Below are 23,007 nucleotides of genomic sequence, written 5' to 3'. Positions count from 1 at the left end.
GTGTGCAGCGACTATAGAATTTGAAAAAAAGTCCATATCGAAGCAACGCTATGCTAAAGCGTGAAGAAAAGCGCGACGTAAGCATATTGTTCAATTTTAAAATAATCAAGCCTTAGTAAGTAGCTGTTGGTCAGTTTTCTTAATTAAATCGAACTCTAAAAGGACCAGTAAATTTTGTAAGTAGAAAGTAACTTACTTATTTTTATCTAGCTTTGAAATTTATTATAAATTTAACTATTTTGTCAATTTACATGTATATTCTACTAATATATTTGACAGCACAATGAGTTAAGATTAATAAAAGACCTGTCCATATATCTTACTATCCATTAATTTTACTGGAAACTTGAAGAGCTTCCAATGCAGATATACATGTAATTAACATGGACAAGACAGTTTTAAAACAGTCCACAAGTCAGAGAAAGTTGTTTCTGCGAGAGTTATAAGACTGGTTGGCCAGGTCATTTTAAACAGGAAGGGGAGGGGTCAGACAGGAAGAAGAGGGGTCAGACAGGAAGAGGAGGGGTCAGACAGGAAGGGGAGGGGTATGCTAATAACTGTCATTGCTGCTGTAAATGCAGCTAGTGACTTCATCTCTGATGATTTTTTTCGGTTTAGGACAGACGTTTAGGACAGACGTTCCCTCTTTGTTTACTTGCAACAAAATTCTCATTACAGTTATTTGGTATCAACAGGTTCACCATGTTTTATTCTGCTGTGTTGTAGGTGCAAAATATGTGGAAATGTGATTACAAGCTCTTAAAAGCTCAAAAACAAACAGTTAATCGCAGACATCACAAAAACACCGTAGTTTGGAATCTCTTTATTTTGATGATGTTCTCAAACATTATGGTTATTGTTTTGACACGTGATGTTATCACGTGAAATTAAAGGCCAATAAAAAACTTAATATAAAACGCCTCGTAGCATTAGTTTATGATAAACACCGGAAAGCCTGTATCAAATACAACATTGGGATAAAATATCGTATTAAATACAACATTGACATACAACTATTACAACTATACAACTACGCTAGGGCGTATGCCCAAGCCTAAGTAAATTGTTAAGCAATATTATGTATTCAGACAAGGAGATCCAGATACTGCAAGGATCGGCGGAGCCTCTTCTACCAGATAGGGCAGTGAAATTTATATGAGCTGCCCCTAAAATTGGTAAGTCTTATAAAAATGTCTAAAACTAAGGGTAGAACTCAATAAATTAAGGATGAAAACATGGCCTCTATTCATGAAAAGCTGGACAAGATTTTAGGCAGAATGAAGATGTTAGACGAGCGCTTACACAAACTTAAAAATGTACTTCATGAAGTAACCATTCAGATTTTGAGAAAACATTGGAGTTCATTGATGGCAAATTGGAGGACAACATCAAATCTACTGTAACTACAACCATGAATAATGAAACAGAAACTGGAACCAAACTTGAACACCAGGAAAGAGGCAAAACCGTGATAGTAAATGGCATACCACATAAACCAGATGAGAATATCATGGCAACCCTGGATACCATTGGCCAAAAGATCTCGCATGCTATTGTGCCAACCGATATTGATAATGTCTTTCGGATAAAAAACTCTGATCGCGTCATGGTCAAATTTATCCATACACACAAACGAAACTCATTCATGAAAGCTTTTAAAGAAAATCCTCAATCAACTTCATGCCTTGGTTTAAAACATCTACACATTCAACAGATTTATATCAAGGATTACTTGACCCCTGCCCAAGTTACCTGAACAAGCCAAGTTATTCTACAGAACCAGAAAATTCAAGAAAGAACATAACTACAAGTTTGCCGGGACGGCCAACCTAAATATATACTTAAGAAAGACTAGTGATTCTCCTCTGATTCACATCAAATGTTAAGACAATCTTAAGCATCTAGAATAACCATGCCCTGTAAGTCATTGATTAGATAACTCTCTAGATATTATGAATCCAAGTATCACATGTGCAAACTACATGATTGATTAATTGGACCCTATTATGTTGGACTCAATTTGCATCCTTAATGCTGATGTACAAAGTCTACGAAAAAAATTTCAGAAATTGGACACTATGAATTCTTTCCTTCCCAAACCCTTTGATGTTTTATGTTTAACTGAAACTTTTATTTATGACAATGAAACACTTTACTTTCACCTACCTAACTATTCTTTTACAGGTGTTTAAAGACCAGACCAAGTTAGAGGAAATGGAGCCTGCATGCGCAGTGGCATAGCTGACAACATTGAAAACCGCGAAATAAAATTTACAGGCTCGGAAGCCTTACTTTAAATGGTGGTATGTTCACTCAACTTGAAACTGGCCTCACTTTCTTAATCATCTATCGGCAACCATCCTCAAACAAATTAGAATTCTTAGATGAGCTGAATAAATTTCTTGAAAATGAAGGTGGAATAAAACAGATCGTACTAGGAGATATCAATATTGACATTTTAAATTCTACTCAGGTGAGTAGATTGTATAATAACATTTTAGCGCATTCCAACTATCTCCATACTGTCACTATTCCTAATCGCAAAAAAGCCTATCTTGACCACATTATCATAAACTTTGACCATTTTTCCATACAGAGCGGGTACTATTCGGACTGACATAAGCAACCATTTGCCAACTTTTATTGCTCTGCACCCCACCAACTTCAGACCACATTTCTCGAACAATCATTCGTATCATCGCTCTTTCAAAACCTATGACAAACAAGCTTTTACTTCTGATCTTTTTAACACCAACTGGCACTCAATATATGAAACAAACTCTACTGAAACAAAGTATAACACTTTCTTAGCCATCTTTGAAACAATTTGCAACAAGCATGCTCTTTTCATTAATACCCCTTCATCACCCAATCACAAAACTAACAGAAAACCTTGAATTTCAGCTCGTATATACAAGCCTATTTTAAAGCTTATTTTACTCTTAAACACTCAGCTCACCACTCAACTCAAAGTTAAACACTCAGCTCACCACTTAACTCAAAGTTAAACACTCAGCTTACCACTTAACTCAAAGTTAAACACTCAGCTCACCACTTAACTCAAAGTTAAACACTCAGTTTACCACTTAACTCAAAGTTAAACACTCAGCTCACCACTTAACTCAAAGTTAAACACTCAGCTCACCACTCAACTCAAAGTTAAAAATTCGATCCAAAAAATTAAGGAATCAAATAACCATGAAGCTCCGCAATGCCAAATCAAACTATTTTGAATCCCTAATAAAAGGTGCTTTTGGGCCTAAACACCTCTGGCAAATCCTAAATAATGGGATTGGCCAATCTGAATCATCATCATCAGCCCCAAAATCTATAATACACGATGAAAAAGAACTGACTACAGAGATTGATATAGCCAACACCTTTAATAACTATTTTACTTCTATTGGTCCGTCACTGGCACAAAATTTTTAAAAGTTCAATCATAATCCAGTAGAGCTAACACAAAGGGTATCAACTAAAAGTTTAACTTTCAAATTATCACAAGTCGGCGTCAATGATGTAACCAAGCTTCTAAAAAAGGTTCCAGCCAAAGCAACCGGATTTGATAACATTCCATCAAAATTAGTTAATGATGCAACAGAAGCTATTGCTCCTGTAATAACTGTCATTTTAAACTCCAGCTTATCAACTTCTTAAATACCAAGTAATTTGAAAATAGCTAAAGTAAAACCCTTGTTTAAAAAAGGCTCAAGTAAAATTTGCTCTAATTACAGACCCATTAGTTTGCTACCAGTGCTAAGATAATTGAAAAAGCTGTAAATAAACAGATTATGGAATACCTTGAGGGTAATTTACTGCTTAACAATAGGCAATATGGTTTTAGGAAAAAGTGCAGCACCAAGGATGCACTAATTAAGTTGACCAATAATGTTTTAAAATCCTTAAACGATGTTAAATGTGTTTTTGGCATCTTTCTAGATTTTAGTACAGCCTTTGACACAATAGAATATAACATATTGTACTCAAAACTCCACAATCTTAATTTTGACATCACCGCAAGTAACTGGATCAAAAGCCATCTAACCAAACGTAAACAACACACTAGTATTGGTAACACTTTATCTTCCATACTAGATTTAACAGGTGGTGTACCTCAAGGTTCCATCCTTGGTCCAACTCTTTTTTTAACATACATAAATGATTTAACACATGTCACCAACTTTTTCACATCTTTGCTCTATGCCGATGACACTAATCTCTTTTTCAAATCCTTTAACATCAATGAGCACATAGATTGTTTAAATAACAAACTTCTTGCTATTCAAAACTGGTGCACTTCTAAGAAACTCACCTTAAATGTTGATAAGACTAATTTCGTGTTACTATAAAACCCCCAAAATAAATTTCATCTAGCTAACATTCATCCCTTTTTCATTTTCAACAAACCAATTTGTCAGACAGATCACACTAATTTCTTAGGCATTTTCATTGGTTCTAATCTCACTTGGAAAAAACACATCGAATATTTACTAAAAAAAATGAGACCCTTATCAGGCTTACTCTACCGCACATTTGAATATTTACCCCACAAAGCTTTGCTTTTATTATACAATTCTATGGTTAATTCCAAACTTTCATATTGCATTGAGGCATGGGGCAATGCACCTCCCATCCATCTTACAAATTTAATAACACTTCAAAAACACATGATAAGGACCATTCCCAAAAAACCGCCTCACCCACATCGACCCTCTTTTCAAATCATCATCCATACTCCCTATCAGTTCACTATATTCATACCACAGTATACTTTTAGCCCATCAAGAATTTTACTGTAATTACATCCCTCGCACAATATATCAAACCCGATTCTCAAATTCCTGTCTAAATCTCCCACAATCTTCTCCCCGTGCAGGCCATCGCAGGGTGGATTTCCAACAAGTCATTTTTTGGAACCAACTCCCTAAGTCTATTAAAAGCAAAGAGAAGGTGGCCAGTTTTAAGAGAGAACTTATGTTGTACCTTTTAATATGTGAATAAAACCAATGACGACAAGCCCAACACCACGACGAGCTATGCTATTGCGTATTATGGGCTTCATCACTCTTCCAGCTTTTTTCTTTTGCTTAACTAATTTTGCTGATGAAACTAAATCCCAAATCTCAAATATAGATGCTCGCTACTTTACAGTTTCATTTCAGCCTGGTCTAATCATCTAATCGTAATCTGATCATGTGACCTATACTTCCCGCCGAATGGCGCGAACATATTCTGCAGCATTTTTCGACTATCACAGGTGATCAACAGGCTTGTCATGTTTATTAGAAGATGATGTGCACTCCTTCAAGCTAAAGTTAAAAAAATTAAACAATTTTTTACGGTAGGTTATGAGATATCAGTGCTCAAAGTGACAGTATTACAATGATAATGAAATAGACGCGTAAGGACAATAGACATGGTTTTATTGAATGCCTAAAGTATATTTGTGAAAATATTTCGATGAATGAGGTTGCATGAAAGTGTAAACAGAAGCCATCGTGTTCAACTACATCCCATTTGACCCGTTTTAGAAAGGGATTCCAATCTACAGCGGTTTCGTGATGGCGGCGATTAACTGTTCGTTTTTAAGCTTTTGAGAGCTTGTAATCACATTTCCACATATTTTGCACCTACAAGACAGCAGAGTAAGACATGGTGAATCTTTTAATAACAAACAACAGCAATGTGAATTTTGTTGCAAGTCAACCTCTGAATAAAAATTGTTCATGGTAACTCACACCTATACTAGAAACGCAGATGCAAAAAAAACACAAAGAACAAACATGAATGTTGAGGCTTTATCACTTATTTTGTTAAATGACAAAGTATATTTCATTTTAACCAAAGAGATAAAAAACACAACACACTTGTCAAATTTTATTCAAGGAGTTGTTTTTACCTGGTACAAACAGTCAACGACGAATCCAATACAACCAGTTGCTTAGCAGTCTTAAATTACAGTGTGTGATCTGTATCTCATGATAGATCTCTAGATGGAGTATACCATGCCATACCTTTTGCTAAGTATGCTATCAGCTTTGCTTGTTGCAGACCAAAACTTCATGAGCGGGACATTGCAATAGCTCGGTGTTCCTGGCTGAACATGCCTGGCAACCTCAATAATTGAAGACATACCGTTGCAGAGAGCGGTTTAAGGTGAAATGTTACCGACAGTCCTTTTGGGAATACAACTCGCAGCTACTAGTGGCAGGTAAAGATATGTTGGCCACTAAGTTATGGCTGTTCCATATAGTACAATCCAGTGACATTTGCAACAGTGAATGTTATTGAAAGCTATCGGTCTAAATCAGGCAACAAAATGACTCAAAAACAATCAATGCATGCAGTAAGTTAATGCATACAAATGTTGTATTCACGTCATATGACAGACACTGTTGAGAGTCGTGACATGCATTTGTCACGTCATATGACAGACACTGTTGAAAATCATGACATGCATTTGTCACGCCATATGACAGACACTGTTGAGATTCGTGACACGCATTTGTCACGTCATATGACAGACACTGTTGAAAATCATGACATGCATTTGTCGCGTCATATGACAGACACTGTTGAGAATCATGACATGCATTTGTCACGTCATATGACAGACACGGTTGAGAATCATGACATGCATTTGTCACGTCATATGACAGACACTGTTGAGAATCGTGACATGCATTTGCCACATCATATGACAGACACTGTTGAGAATCATGACATGCATTTGTCACGTCATATAACAGACACTGTTGAGAATCATGACATGCATTTGTAAGTTGTGGCACAGCAAATGCACAAATATAGCAGCCATAAATAGATCATTGTTAGCGTCTGATACTATGTGAATATTTGAGGTTTTCCTGTGATTAGCCAGTAATGCAAGGGCTGGCTTCCATGGAAAGATAAGGCTTTTGAAAAGCTGGCTCCTGACAGAAACGCTGGAGGGCGTCTCTCAAACAGGTCTCGCTATGTAAACGGGTATGAATCAGTGATAAGTGAGAGAACCTTCGAGAGGAGGGCAAGTGAGCTAAGCTACCGAGTTGCTGTGCCTTTCGCTGACAGGAAATCTGTGGGTGGTGGTCTGGGTATAAAAGACCACCATATGGTAGCGAGACTGCTTATAATCTGTGGGTGGTGGTCTGGGTATAAAAGACCAGCATATGGTAGCGAGACTGCTTATAATCTGTGGGTGGTCTGGGTATAAAAGACCACCACCCACAGAGACCAGCATATGGTAGCGAGACTGCTTATCAGGCTTGTGTATAAGTTAGCAGTAAGGACTTTTGTGAAATTGGTGAATGCATTCTGCTGTGGGTGTGTATCACTGTGCTGATGATGGCTGGTGGCAAAGAGGAGGTTGGTGTGCCATCATTGCAGCTTGATGCTGCGTAACTTCTATGTTTTGGCAACAATTGGTTTTCATATAAATTAAAACTTATAAATGTATAAAAAAAATAGAAACATTTTTCAAAATCGGTTTATTTTTCTTTTGATAAAAAATAAATGGACCTTGAAAATTGTTGGCTCGCTTGCTCGATGCTAAGAAAGTTGTATTAGCAGAGTAAGCATCAACTTACATGTAGATATATCTAGTAATCTATTTTATTATAATAGATTTAGGAATGTCAAATGAAGGTGAGAGCAGTTTATGGTTTATCATTAGATCTACATGTACATATACATTTTGATCAGTTTCATTGAGCTCTCTTAGAATCTGGCATGAAACTCTCCATATGTAAATTATGTCCTCCACGCAGATCTTCATGAAGTAGTTAATGAGACTCTCTGCTGTTATTTCTGGTATAGCCACAAGCAACGCTGGTCTCTCTTAATCACAGGCGTCCTTTAGCGGGGATATTGCCGAAGCCAAGACCGGGCCATAGTCTACAAACACAAAAACAACAACAAAGGTCTACGTAGTTATGAGCAAAAACAAAAGTATCCACCCAAATATCTCACCAATCCAATGAGCAGCAAGCACAAAAACTAAACCAATCGACAAAGCCACCCATCATGTCAAAATATTCCAAGTTTCAAGTCATGTCTTGCACAACTCACCTTATGGTTTGTCAAAACTTGTCCCAAAGTCCCTATTAATTTGAGACTGTCCAGTATCTGTTTTAGAAAGGGTCGCCGCTAGCCTAGCCTAACGTCTTGATTCAACATCTTAGTAATTATCGGGGCATTGCTGAGTGCTCCCGATCCTTTTGAGTCCCTCTTAAGTTTTGTTTACAATAGTGTCAACCCGATTTTGATTGGTTCTTGCATGCTTAAGAGAGACTCAGAAAGATCGAGAGCACTCAGCAATGCCCCGATAGTTACTAAGATGTTGAACCAGGACGTTAGGCTAGGCTAGCGGCGACCATATTTTCTAAAACAGATATTGGACAGTCTCAAATTAATAGGGACTTTGGGACAAGTTTTGACAAACCATAAGGTGAGTTGTGCAAGACATGACTTGAAACTTGGAATATTTTGACCTGATGGGTGGCTCTGTTGATTGGTTTAGTTTTTGTGTGTGCTGCTCATCGGATTGGTGAGATATTTGGGTGGATACTTTTGTTTTTCCTCATAACTACGTGGACCTTTGTTGTTTTTGTGTGTGTAGACTATGGCCCAGTCTCGGCTTCGGCAATATTCCCACTAAAGGACACTTGTGCTCTTAATGGACCATGTAAGGGAGCATGGCTGACAGAAGTAGGCATCATTGTTTAACAATCGATGTTTAGAAACTTGATCAATCATAGAGTTATCTCTCTTTTCACATCTATGATTTGACCCTTATGAGAATGAGCTAAACAGAAGCAATGAAAAAGCATTGCGTTTCCATTTTCTATGTCAGCATGTCACTAGGTCGAAAATACTTGCTATGGCATACGACTTCCAATCTTTTATGTTGCCAGCTTGGTTCTACGATACATTTTGACATTTACTACTATTACACCCGTTTCATATAGTTGGTTTGAAAATAGCCCCCTGACGAAAACATGTACTCAAGATTTTGCTGTGCTAAAATGACGATTATTTTAAAATTGATAGTTGGTATGATTCATGCATATTCACACTCATGTAGACAATACAATAACAGAAGGAAGCCATTACCACTTCTTAGGGGTAGAATTAGTTTTTATCAATTTTATGAATTCCTTGTTATGATATTGACAAAAAATCTTTGACATCAGTAAAAATCTGTCAGATGTCATGAGAAGGTTTATTATGCTGCCGGCAGTAACAATCTGTCAGATGTCTTGAGAAGGTTTCTTATGCTGCTGGCAGTAACAATCTGTCAGATGTTATGAGAAGGTTTCTTATGCTACTAGCAGTAGCAATCTGTCAGATGTCATGAGAAGGTTTCTTATGCTACCAGCAGTAACAATCTGTCAGATGTCTTGAGAAGGTTTCTTATGCTGCCAGCAGTAACAATCTGTCAGATGTCATGGGAAGGTTTCTTATGCTGCAAGCAGTAACAATCTGTCAGATGTCATGAGAAGGTTTCTTATGCTACCAGCAGTAACAATCTGTCAGATGTCTTGAGAAGGTTTTTTATGCTGCCAGCAGTAACAATCTGTCTGATGTCATGGGAAGGTTTCTTATGCTGCAAGCAGTAACAATCTATCAGATGTCATGAGAAGGTTTATTATGCTACCAGCAGTAACAATCTGTCAGATGTCTTGAGAAGGTTTCTTATGCTGCCAGCAGTAACAATCTGTCAGATGTCATGGGAAGGTTTTTTATGCTGCCAGCTGTAACAATCTGTCAGATGTTATGGGAAGGTTTCTTAGGCTGCCAGCAGTAACAATCTGTCAGATGTCGTGAGAAGGTTTCTTATGCTGCCAGCAGTAACAATCTGTCAGATGTTATGGGAAGGTTTCTTATGCTGCCGGCAGTATCAATCTGTCAGATGTCATGGGAAGGTTTCTTATGCTGCCAGCAGTAACAATCTGTCAGATGTCATGGGAAGGTTTCTTATGCTGCCAGCAGTAACAATCTGTCAGATGTCATGGGAAGGTTTTTTATGCTGCCGGCTGTAATAATCTGTCAGATGTTATGGGAAGGTTTCTTATGCTGCCGACTGTAACAATTTGTCAGATGTTATGGGAAGGTATCTTATGCTGCCAGCAGTAAAAATCTGTCAGATGTTTTGAGAAGGTTTCTTATGCTGCCGGCAGTAACAATCTGTCAGATGTCATGGAAAGGTTTCTTACGCTGCCAGCAGTAACAATCTGTCAGATGTTATGGGAAGGTATCTTATGCTGCCAGCAGTAAAAATCTGTCAGATGTTTTGAGAAGGTTTCTTATGCTGCCGGCTGTAACAATCTGTCAAATGTTATGGGAAGGTTTCTTATGCTGCCGGCTGTAACAATCTGTCAGATGTTATGGGAAGGTTTCTTATGCTGCCGGCTGTAACATTCTGTCAGATGTTATGAGAAGGTTTTTTATGCTGCCGGCTGTAAAATTTGTCAGATGTTATGGGAAGGTTTCTTATGCTGCCGGCAGTAACAATCTGTCAGATGTTATGAGAAGGTTTCTTATGCTGCCGGCAGCAACAATCTGTCAGATGTTATGGGAAGGTTTCTTATGCTGCCGGCTGTAACAATCTGTCAGATGTCATGAGAAGGTTTCTCATGCTGCCGGCTGTAACAATCTGTCAGATGCTATGGGAAGGTTTTTTATGATGCCGGCTCTAACAATCTGTCAGATGTCATGGAAAGGTTTCTTATGCTGCCGGCTGTAACAATGTGTCAGATGTTATGAGAAGGCTTCTTAGGCTGCCGGCAGTATAAGAAACGACCCGACGCCGACCCGACATTGACCCAATTGGAAATTGAAAATGATTTGCTGCCTGTTGTTGGTGTTAGAATAACAATTTAATATTGTCTTTCTGTTAATACATTACTTTTTAACTTGCTTAGATCACCCTAGAATTGAAATGGCCATGGGGGGTCATGTCAGTCCACTACTATACTCCATGACACATTGAAATGGCCATGGGGGCATGTCACTCCACTACTATACTCCATGACACATAAGGATCACCCTAGAATTGAAATGGCCATGGGAGGCATGTCAGTCCACTACTATACTCCATGACACATTGAAATGGCCATGGGGGGCATGTCAGTCCACTGCTATACTCCATGACACATTGAAATGGCCATGGGGGGCATGTCAGTCCACTACTATACTCCATGACACATTGAAATGGCCATGGGGGGCATGTCAGTCCACTACTATACTCCATGACATATTGAAATGGCCATGGGGGGTCATGTCAGTCCACTACTATACTCCATGACACATTGAAATGGCCATGGGAGGCATGTCAGTCCACTACTATACTCCATGACACATTGAAATGGCCATGGGGGGCATGTCAGTCCACTACTATACTCCATGACACATTGAAATGGCCATGGGGGGCATGTCAGTCCACTACTATACTCCATGACACATTGAAATGGCCATGGGGGGCATGTCAGTCCACTACTATACTCCATGACATATTGAAATGGCCATGGGGGGTCATGTCAGTCCACTACTATACTCCATGACACATGACAAAGGAGTGGATGCTAAATTTGCTTTGGGAATAATGTGATATGAAGTGTGACTGCTGTGATGGATGTGCTATGACCATTGACCTATTAACTATACTAGACTGGGAAGTCTAATGCATCACAGCTCAGCATTGTGTCCTACTAAAATAGTCACATTCTTTGTTCGCATTGCCTAGTCCAAGCCATACTTTTAAGTAGGAAGCCATGGAGAGTGGAGCAACTAACAGCACTAGAAATGATTCGAAGGTAAATTTTACTCCAATTGATTTCAAGTATGGTTGTGAGAGGTATCTAGATATAAAGAGCAAGGAATCTCGCAGACTTTTCTGAGATATGCATACAAATCTTAGTTTTACCAAAAAATTTTCCTAAAGTTCATTGCTGGCACTAATATTTAAAAAGTTGTTTCGCACAAAGAGGTGCCAAGCGCGAAGTAGACGAACTGTTGCCCATTTCATGAAGTTTTTCATCACCATGGCAGCTGGACACAGGCTAGTAAATGAGTAGGGTGATGGCTGTGCTATATTTAGGAGTGTAGCTCAACCTAACCGAAAAGATTTTTACTTTATGTCATAAGAACGCTGATTATTTACTGATTATTTTGCAGGGCAAGGGAGTAGAATTTTTTGCTGTGCATTTGGGTGTTTTAATACTCCAGCAAAAGACAGTAAACTCAATTTCCACACCTTTCCATCGGAAGAAAAATGCCTAGGCAGACGTAGCAAGTGGATAGACTGGATAGTGGATAGAATTTGCTTGCATCACTGCAAAAAGAAAATAAAATCCAACGCTCTAAGCTTGACTCAATTGATTGTTGCCTGCAAGAGCTAGTAGAAAATGAAGCCCAAAACTAAAATACAAAAACCAAAGAGGTCTACAATCCAAGAATCAAAGAATCTGCTATCACTGTGTACTACTATTCTCCAAAAGCATATGCCTCTCTCAGAATGTTGTTCAAACTTCCTAATGCACGAACTCTAAGACGCTGGCTCGAGTCTGTAGAATGTGATCCAGGCTTTTTAACAAATGTCATTGAAATCATCAATAAAAAGACATATGCAATCAATTTATACAGTCTCGTGATAGATAGTATGGCGATACAAAAGCAGCTTAGTCTGGAGTAGTCAACCGACTCTGTGCAGGGCCATGTTACCATTGGGGACAAAACTAAGTTAGCGAGTCACCGGTATTTCTTTTTGTTCCAGTGAGGGGCGGTTTATGAAATCCAATTGGCTACTTTTATGTAGACATGATTGACAGTGATTTACAGTCTCAACTGATACAGCAGTGCCTACGCCTTACCGCTGAACATGAAATCAGGATTATAAACATAACTTGCGATGGCGCACAAGCAAACATCACCACTCTGAAAAATCTAGGTGCCCAAATCCCAGAAAAGCCATACTTTCCACACCGAATGATGAACTACAAAGCGTATGTTACATTGGACCCAGTACACATGCTAAAGTTTGCGAGGAATGTGCTAGGCACTTTGCGGAGATTCAAATCCTGAGAAGGCAATGTAGACTATACCTACATTGAAAACTTTCATAAACTCCAGGAAGATATCGAGCTAAGACTTGCTAACAAGCTGACAAAACGCAACATGAACTGGAAAAATAAAACCACGAACGTCAAGCTCGCCGCTGAGATGCTTAGTTAAAACTATCACCTCCAGATATGTCAGAATTAGAATTTACCATGAGGCTACAAAGGTAGCAGCTAACAAGAGTAATCTCAGATCAAGGCTCAACCGACTGGTCGTCTTTAGTCATGTGTAGCATGTCACAATATGTCTAAAAAAGTATACCAATTGTCGATTGTTTTCTACGATTTTTCTGATGTTGTTTGCATAACACCTAAGGTGCCAATATTTATATTCATGGCAGACTGCGATCAATGTACCATTCACCAGCGTGTATGCATTTGAAATCAGTTGTACACCTAGCTATCCGGCATGTTAACCCATAGCATAGGGCAACATTGATAGTTTTGGAATAGATCAATATACATTTTTACTCGCACTTTACATATGAAATATTCAACTTTATGTTTACAAATTGGCAGGGTTGGAGATGCATAGTGTATTAGCTCTGTATCTAAAATTTTAAACCAATATCTTATGTACTTTAGTAGTTATGTCAAATTACATGTAGCAACAAAAATGTCTCTTCATTCTTTCAATGTAAACAATGATGATTCACTCATATAGAGTAACCTCCCCCTAGGGGAGATAACTCATTAGACTCTTTTGCCTGACCGGCTGCAAGTGAACAAAGCGTAGACGTTGTGTCACAAAGATTGTGGCTATTTACATAGAACGCCGTGGCTTCGGTGTCCTATATAAATAGGACACCGAAATAGGACACACTTTTTTAAATAGATTTTCTAAAAGATTTTTAGAAAATCTATTTAAAAAAGTGTTTGGTCATGACAAACAGCAATAATGAAAGGAAATGATTATATGTTTATATCTCTCTCCCTGCAATAGGAGAAATGTGATATTAGAAGTAAAATGCACTGATATTATTAGAATAACCAGTATTATTAAAACAGTAATATAGTAATAATAGAAAACCAATGCACAATTTTGTTTACATTTCAAAACGTCATAGCTAACAATAACAAGAAGTTGTGATATTTATATAAATTTTAGAAAATCTATTTAACAAAACTATTTAGAAAAAATAATAACAGTAACATATTGCCCATCAGCGATGTTGTTAGTGTGACTATAACAATTCAATAGTCATCCAAACTTATAATTAAATATTGTAATAATCTCATAAGAATCATTAGAAAAAAATATCATCGTCATTTTTTTTACTTTCACTGCTTTGGACATCAGTTAGAATACCAAAGTACTTAAAAGTTTCCAAAATGTCAGTTACTTTGAAATCGGCAAAAAAAAAATGATTTCAGTACTTCTACATTAATTACAGAAACCTTCGGCATTTCGCCAATGCTATAGCCTTGTGAAATGTGAACGTTATTCTTTCGTGAAATGCGCACGACCTAATGGTTCTGTTCTCTGTCGCTCGGCGGTTCGTTTGCCGGTCTTAATTTTGATAAAAGCAAAGCTTGGCAAGTTTTAATAGCAATTTTCAGCCGAATTAATCTGTCTATTTGTGTATAATCCAATCAGATGGGTAAGGTTTAAGAATATGTCGACAATTTTCAAAGACTTGGTAACATATTAAATATGTTTTTATGTGTTTTGTATTGTTATTATACTTAAACGACTCTACACAAAAATGATTAAATTTGTTGATGAGATTTCAGTACAAGGGTTTGCGGATGAATAATTTTCGTGAGTTGTGTGCACATGCAATTATCATAAAACTCTCAAACATTCGCTCCGCTCGTTTGGTTGTGGGATAATTTGAACCTGTATAAGATGGGATAAACACACAGTACATTTAATTAAAACAACATGAGAGATTAAAGTGTTACATCTGATGTATTTGCTTCTTTTAAATGTGAATAACCCATAGATGCTACATCTGTTGTTTCAAGGACATAGACTTGGCTTCTATCTAGCTCAGCTGTAGCGGAGTTGGTCATTCCAATCCATAGATATAAAAACTCTCCCGTGACAGGAGTCTTTGAAATAGATACATTAGTCCTGTGTACTGTCATATCACATCGTTGATGTTTATCAAAACATATACAATTGTATAAACTCAAAAATTATGCCATATCTTCAAGTTTTCCGTTAATCATTGCTCGCATTTTAATATTTCAAGTTATGCTCTGCTATTTAGCATTTCTAACCCACATACTTAAACACAATACTTAGTTATTTTGGCAAAACAGACAATCCTCCTAGTAATGCCCTTAAAGTTGAACTTAAGAGTTGTTGTGCAAAGATGAACGTATAACAGCAAGTTTTTATGTAAGTTACTGTCTTTGGTAACAAAACCATTTATATGAATATCTTTAACAACAATTATCTCTTCTTAAAACAGCTAAAACTAGAATACTATTTCTGTCTATTGCTGAGAGACCATAATCGGCAGCTTCTAATAAACGGCTTAGTGTCCCCGCATACACATGCGTATCTAAATGTCATTATCAACTTAAAATTGAGTATACAGCACTCTAACATTCTTTTTAAATGATAAACTAAATTTGTCACATTTTACCTACTTAGGTTCCCGCTATGACACCCTTAAAATATGCTCATATTATTGGAGAAGTCATCAGCGTGATGGGTCATAAATTTCAGTAGCTATTCATACACAATATTTGCTACTCGCTTAGGGCTGTCAAAAATACACCAAAAAAGACACTGTAACCTTATTGCAGATCAGAACCTTTTTTGTGTCAACCCAAGAAACAAGAAGTCATTCGAAGATATTTTTGAAGTGCTTGGATAAAACTTTTTTATAAATTTAGGCACATGAGTTTGCCTTCAGTAGGTAGGTTAATACTCAAGCATGTAATTGGGAATCGCGATTCAGACACTTCAAATGCATTTTATTTGTCAAAGCATGAGTGTAAAGAGCAAGACATGTAAACTCAACTCAATAAAAACAACTCAACTTCAAACAGACAACCAAGTAATTTAGAAACAACGACCAGTAAAAACAACACAAAATAAGAGTCAACATATAATGAGAGGTCATTAGCGCTATCATTAATTACCGGCAGCAACGCTGCTGCTGATCAAGAATCAGTGGTATTTATCTCAAGCTTGCGTATAGGAAGTCATAAGTAAATCATCAACATTTTGTTGATGTTACGTAGCTTTCCAACATCGCTCAATATTAGTTGCTGCCATAACGATTATGCCTTTTTTATACCCAATCACAATGATAAGAGGACAGGTGACTCGGTGAGGTGCTGGTTACTGTGGAGGTGTCGGGTAATGTGGAGAAGGTGTCGGTTAATGTGCAGAAGGCTTCCGTTAATATGGAGAAGGTGTCGGGTAATGCGGAGAAGGTGTCGGGTAATGTGGAGAAGGTGTCGGGTAATGCGGAGAAGGTGTCGGGTAGTGTGGAGAAGGTGTCGGGTAATGTGGAGAAGGTGTCGGGTAATGCGGAGAAGGTGTCGGGTAATGTGGAGAAGGTGTCGGGTAATGCGGAGAAGGTGTCGGGTAATGTGGAGAAGGTGTCGGGTAATGCGAAGAAGGTTTCGGGTAATGCGGAGACGGTGTTGGGTAATGCGGAGAAGTTGTCGGGTAATGCGGAGAAGGTGTCGGGTAATGCGGAGAGGATGTCGGGTAATGCAGAGAAGGTGTCGGGTAATGTAAAGAAGTCTTCTTTTCAATGCTGGATCCGTAGCAGTATCTTCCACCACAGCTTGGTGGAGGGTAGTTACATTGTCTCGTTCTCTTTTTTTTATATCCTTGGATAGTTGCCCACGATGACCAGTGCGACCATCCACCATCAACTGTTAAGAAAGAGAAACAGTTTGCAAAGACATGGAATCATACCCGACATTGCATTCCCTCATGCACCAACATTGTTTTCTTCGATACTTATGTTTAAATACATGTATATTATAATGAATAAGTTTGCTTACTAGGGTTCCCAACATGGCATCTTCGTCTGCTGTAGCTTGGTCCAGAGCAAGAATAGACAGGGTTCCCATATCCATATCGAGTTTTAGATAGGCACGTTCTGTACCTGTGCTGCTCTCCCCATCCACAAGTTACTGAACAAGCTCCGTAGCTCCCCCATTGAGACCAGTATTTGACCACTACAGGCAGCAGAACAAGACACATTCTAGCAGGTATTCACTATCTATAATAGTTATAGCAGTCAGATAAATATCTAGGCATTAACGAAATGTTCAAAGACTTTTAAATTGGCATGACAACAAACTAGTTCTACGATTTAGTTTAATTGTTTTAGTAATACTAAACATTATTTTGCTAGAAGAACATATAGTGATTTAATAGATCTGTTTTTAAAACTATTCTGAAAATCTTTCAAGCTCAGATGCTTTTAATATCACCATTATTTCTAGAGGATAAGCCCCAACTGAGGTGTTCTCAGCTGTTTCATTCCCATATTGATTGTGGACAAGTCTACTCTAAATATGCTAATACATAAAAGCTTAAATAGATGCATAATCATTAGGAAGTCACTATAACTTTACTGAAGTCATTGACCTATACTATAGTGTACTGCTAGCTATGTAAGAAGTGTACCGGTTATGCTTTAGTATACTGCTAGCTATGTAAGATGTGTACTAGCTAAACTATAGTGTACTGCTAGCTATGTAAGAAGTGTACCGGTTATACTCTAGTGTACTGCTAGCCATGTAAGATGTGTACCAGCTGTAATATAGCGTTTGACCTGCTAAAGACAGTTTAGCAAGTATGTACTATGTAACTATGTAGGTCTCTCCATTTCACCATCTCTACATGATCCTCATTGTTCCTACCTTTTAGGCGTTTAGATGTTGTTCATCTTACTTATAGGTACATGTACCTATAAGTAAGATATACATGTAAGTATATGTAGTTGTTTATACAATGCAAACATTATTTACGTGATCTTCCAGTAGGATGTGTACCGGCTTTACTATAGTGTACTACTAGCTATGTAAGGTGTGTACCAGCTATAATATAGTGTACTGCTAGCTATGTAAGATGTGTAGCAGCTATACTATAGTGTACTGCTAGCCATGTAAGATGTGTACCAGCTATAATATAGTGTACTGCTAGCTATGTAAGATGTGTACCAGCTATACTATAGTGTACTGCTAGCCATGTAAGATGTGTACCAGCTGTAATATAGTGTACTGCTAGCTATGTAAGAGGTGTAGCAGCTATACTTTAGTGTACTGCTAGCTATGTAAGATGTGTACCAGCTATACTATAGTGTACTGCTAGCTATGTAAGATGTGTTCCAGCAAGTTGTGTACAGCATCTACTTATTATGGGATCTGATGTGATTATATCTCCTACGGGTAGACTGGTAAAAAGACAAAAAGGATGTAGATTCATGCAAAAGGGTTAAAATAATGTTTATAAACCATTTATTTTATTTTATTGAGTTGCGTTTGCCCTGTTTTATGGTTCTTGTATGACATATTTTGCAAAACATTTCTTTTTTAAACTAACTTATTGCCAATAAAGTGATTGAAAATAAATATAATGATAGATAAATATTTTAAATAAATGAATATATGCAAGAGCAAGGTCTTACCATAGGAGTGGGGCGTATGTTGATGAGAAGGTTGATAAGATGGTTGATGCCCAAGTGTCATGGCAACTGTAAGAAAAGAATATATTTTATGTTAGCTAATGCTTATGTTATAACTTTTTACCTTTTTATGCTATTATAGCTTGTTATGCTAGCTAACACTAGCATAACAAGTTATAATGACATAACAAGCTAACACAAATGATTAAATAAAACAATTTACATTGTTTAGGCATAACAATTCAATGCACACCTTTTTTTAATGAATTTTGGTTTAAATGCTTAAATGAGTTTTTACACATCTATTAAAATATAAAGATATCCTTGATGATCAGACAGACAGTCATAATGAAAAGTTATATACATGTAGATACAGATGAACAGCATGCATCAGCACTATTCACACGCCATGTTTATGCTATAGAATAAGACAAAAGGGCTTCAGTGAAATATTTGTAGATATAGACTCACCTAGAGCCATGACAAAGACCAGTGCTGCGCATACTTTGCTACCTAAAACAAGCGTATGAAAGCTTAGTGATACATTCAGAATCAGTTCAGAAATCAACCAGAGAAGTCTGTCATCATTAGGAGTGTATTCATCGACCGAAACTACTCATTTCTACAGTAGCATGTCGATGTAGAGCCAGACAAAGGGCTTTCAGTAGGCCTCTGTTACAACAAATGATGAAATAGTTTATTTTGCACAGAGAATACTACTGTAAAGGCAAATCCATGCAACAGATAAGAAAATGATAAAACAAACCATGTATTATATCATTTGCTTATATTTTCAAGTAAAATGAAGTATGACTAGCAACTATTAGAATTCCTTACCCATGATGATATCTTGTGTTTGCAGAGCAGGTAACACTTACTAACTGCTGCCTTGGAGCCTGCTTTTATACCTCGTGCTCACCATTATTCACGCAAGAGAAACATCAAGGAATTCATGTGGAACCTTGTTGGTTTATCCGTCAAGTTATATGGTAATAGGCACATTAATTCAGGAGTCTGTGAATAAAGGAAGATGAACGGTCGCAACAGGATGCGATCAACAACATGTGCATGTATTGCATCTCTCTCTCCGTCTCTCTCTCCCTCTCTCTCCCTCTCTCTCCCTCTCTCTCCCTCTCTCTCCCTCTCTCTCCCTCTCTCTCCCTCTCTCTCCCTCTCTCTCCCTCTCTCTCCCTCTCTCTCCCTCTCTCCCTCTCTCTCCCTCTCTCCCCCTCTCTCCGTCTCTCTCCCCCTCTCTCCGTCTCTCTCCCTCTCTCTCCCTCTCTCTCCCTCTCTCCCTCTCTCCGTCTCTCTCCGTCTCTCTCCGTCTCTCTCCGTCTCTCTCCGTCTCTCTCCCTCTCTCTCCGTCTCTCTCCGTCTCTCTCCCTCTCTCTCCGTCTCTCTCCCTCTCTCTCCGTCTCTCTCCGTCTCTCTCCCTCTCTCCGTCTCTCTCCCTCTCTCCCCGTCTCTCTCCCTCTCTGCCTCTTTCCCTCTTTCCCTCTCTCCCTCTCTCCCTCTCTCCCTCTCTCCCTCTCTGCCTCTCTGCCTCTTTCCCTCTCTCCCTCTCTCCCTCTCTCCCTCTCTCCCTCTCTCCCTCTCTCCCTCTCTCCCTCTCTCCCTCTCTCCCTCTCTCCCTCTCTCCCTCTCTCCCTCTCTCCCTCTCTCCCTCTCTCCCTCTCTCCCTCTCTCCCTCTCTCCCTCTCTCCCTCTCTCCCTCTCTCCCTCTCTCCCTCTCTCCCTCTCTCTCAATAGAGCATACACATGTATTGCATCTCTCTCTCTCTCTCCTCTCTTTCCTCTCTCTTCTCTCTCTCCCTCTCTATCCCTCTCTCTCCCTCTCTCTCTCTCCCTCTCTCTCTCTCTCTCTCTCTCTCGCCCCCCTCTCTCTCGCCCCCCTCTCTCTCAACAGAGCATATATATGTATATGCATCTCATATATATAATATATCGAGTGAATAAACTCATCCAAAACCATTTCCAGTGTGAAATTTCAGTTCTGCACCGTGAATTGGGCTAGAAAAATGAACTCTAGCCAAAAGATGAAAGTAAAATATTAAAACTTTAAAACTCCACAACTCTTTAAGGAACAACATCTTACATCTTACATATGTCATGATCAAATTAGCTATTAATATGGAAATTGGCAGCGCAGTCTCTGCTAGCATTCATCCTATGACATGCTTTTACGTAAGAAACTATTTTTGACATTTATTAAGTTTGTTTAAAAAGTGCCAATTTTAAAGAATGCCAAACAGTTTTCGTGTTTTATCACTAAATACAAAGACTTAACAGAACTGAATAAAAAATTACTTCTATTAACTGAGCAAACTGCTTCAATTTTCTTGCACAAAAATCATTTAAATTGCGAATGAAATCAAAAAATTAATTTAATATTTACAGACATTATGAGATTGAATTTAAATGATGGAGTGCTGACAGACCAAAAATAAACTGTAAAACAGCTGACGAGCCCTGACTGGGAAGAGGTGACGAGCCCTGACTGGCAAGAGCTGGAAAAGCATTACTAAGCAAGATATTGATGAGGTGATTTGGCAATGATAAAGGAAACATAAATATTTAGATGTAAATACAGTAAAACATTTTCTTATAAAACACATTGTAGCATATGATGTCAAATTTCATCAAACCTCTGATTCCACTTGCATCCATTATTATGTTAAAATATTTTAAAAATAAGTTTGACTCTACTTGGTAACACCCTGTTAAAACATAATGAAAATTGTTAAATAAGTTTGACTCTACTTGGTAACACCCTGTTAAAACGTAATGAAAAATGTTAAATAAGTCTGACTCTACTTGGTAAAACCCTGTTAAAACGTAATGAAAAATGTTAGATAAGTTTGACTCTACTTGGTAACACCCTGTTAAAACGTAATGAAAAATGTTAAATAAGTTTGACTCTACTTGGTAACACCCTGTTAAAACGTAATGAAAAATGTTAACTAGGTTTGACTCTACTTGAGAACACCCTGTTAAAACGTAATGAAAAATGTTAACTAAGTTTGACTCTATTTGGTAACACCCTGTTAGAACGTAATGAAAAATGTTAAATAGGTTTGACTCTACTTGAGAACACCCTGTTAAGACGTAATGAAAAATGTTAACTGAGTTTGACTCTACTTGGTAACACCCTGTTAGAACGTAATGAAAAATGTTAAATAGGTTTGACTCTACTTGGTAACACCCTGTTAAAACGTAATGAAAAATGTTAACTGAGTTTGACTCTACTTGGTAACACCCTGTTAGAACGTAATGAAAAATGTTAAATAGGTTTGACTCTACTTGAGAACACCCGGTTAAAACGTAATGAAAATGTTAAATAAGTCTGGCTCTACTTGGTAACACCCTGTTATAACGTAATGAAAAATGTTAAATAAGTTTGGCTCTACTTGGTAACACCCTGTTAAAACGTAATGAAAAAGTATAAAACTAAAAATGAACAAATAGATTGTTTAAAGTTTGCCTTATCTAAGTTAGAATGTAGTACACCATACAATACAATACAGTACAGTACAATACAATACAGTACAATACAGTACAATACAGTACATTACATTACAGTACAATACAGTACAATACAATACAGTACAATACAGTACAATACAGTACAATACAGTACAATACAATACAGTACAATACAATACAGTACAATACAGTACATTACAGTACAATACAGTACAATACAATACAGTACATTACAGTACAATACAATACATTACAGTACATTACAGCACAATACAATACAGTACAATACAGTACCATACAATACAATACAATACGGTACAATACAGTACATTACAGTACAATTCACCATATACATGTATATGTGTCTTTATCACTGCCTCTGCCTTTCAGTCTGAGCTTATCCAAGCCTATACTTTGTTTGCGTGTCTCTGATAGACTTATAATAAAATCATTATTATTTATTAGGCTTACTATGTTTTACACATAATTCAGTTTTTAAATAGTTTTATACATATATATGCACTTGTTTTAACAAATGTGCTAGTTTTGCTTTTGTTAAAGAAATATCACAGGTTTTTCAAGATTTGTAATAAATTACATATCATGCTCACTACATGCTAGGCATGTGTTTATATTACATATCATGCTTGCTACATGCTAGGCATGTGTATTTATATTACATATCATGCTTGCTACATGCTAGGCGTGTATTTATATTACATATCATGCTTGCTACATGCTAGGCGTGTATTTATATTACATATCATGCTTGCTACATGCTAGGCGTGTATTTATATTACATA

General features: G+C 37.6%; 1 protein-coding gene and 1 pseudogene across 2 annotated transcripts; one reads left to right on the top strand and one right to left on the bottom strand.

Moving 5' to 3' along the window:
- The first annotated feature begins 2,078 nt into the window (after nt 1-2,078).
- On the top strand, nt 2,079-2,897 carry LOC137397293 (uncharacterized; annotated as a pseudogene).
- Nucleotides 2,898-16,064: 13,167 nt separating this feature from the next.
- On the bottom strand, nt 16,065-19,646 carry LOC137396478 (uncharacterized). Of its 2 annotated transcripts, XR_010978556.1 has the most exons (6): nt 19,559-19,646; nt 19,193-19,234; nt 18,725-18,790; nt 17,091-17,267; nt 16,354-16,958; nt 16,065-16,304 (listed from the first exon to the last, which is right to left on the bottom strand). XR_010978556.1 is itself a non-coding variant. In XM_068082772.1 (5 exons), exons 1-5 carry the CDS (start codon nt 19,560-19,562, stop codon nt 16,474-16,476), a joined length of 774 nt encoding a protein of 257 aa, XP_067938873.1. In that variant the 5' UTR covers nt 19,563-19,646; the 3' UTR covers nt 16,351-16,473. The 2 variants fall into 2 exon arrangements, 1 of the variants encoding a protein (XP_067938873.1); XM_068082772.1 differs by lacking the exon at nt 16,065-16,304 and having other exon boundaries at nt 16,351-16,958.
- Nucleotides 19,647-23,007: the final 3,361 nt, after the last annotated feature.

The sequence above is a fragment of the Watersipora subatra genome, chromosome 5, assembly GCF_963576615.1.
Source record: "Watersipora subatra chromosome 5, tzWatSuba1.1, whole genome shotgun sequence".
Lineage (NCBI taxonomy): Eukaryota > Metazoa > Bryozoa > Gymnolaemata > Cheilostomatida > Watersiporidae > Watersipora > Watersipora subatra.
This window is presented reverse-complemented; position numbering and strand designations above follow the sequence as displayed.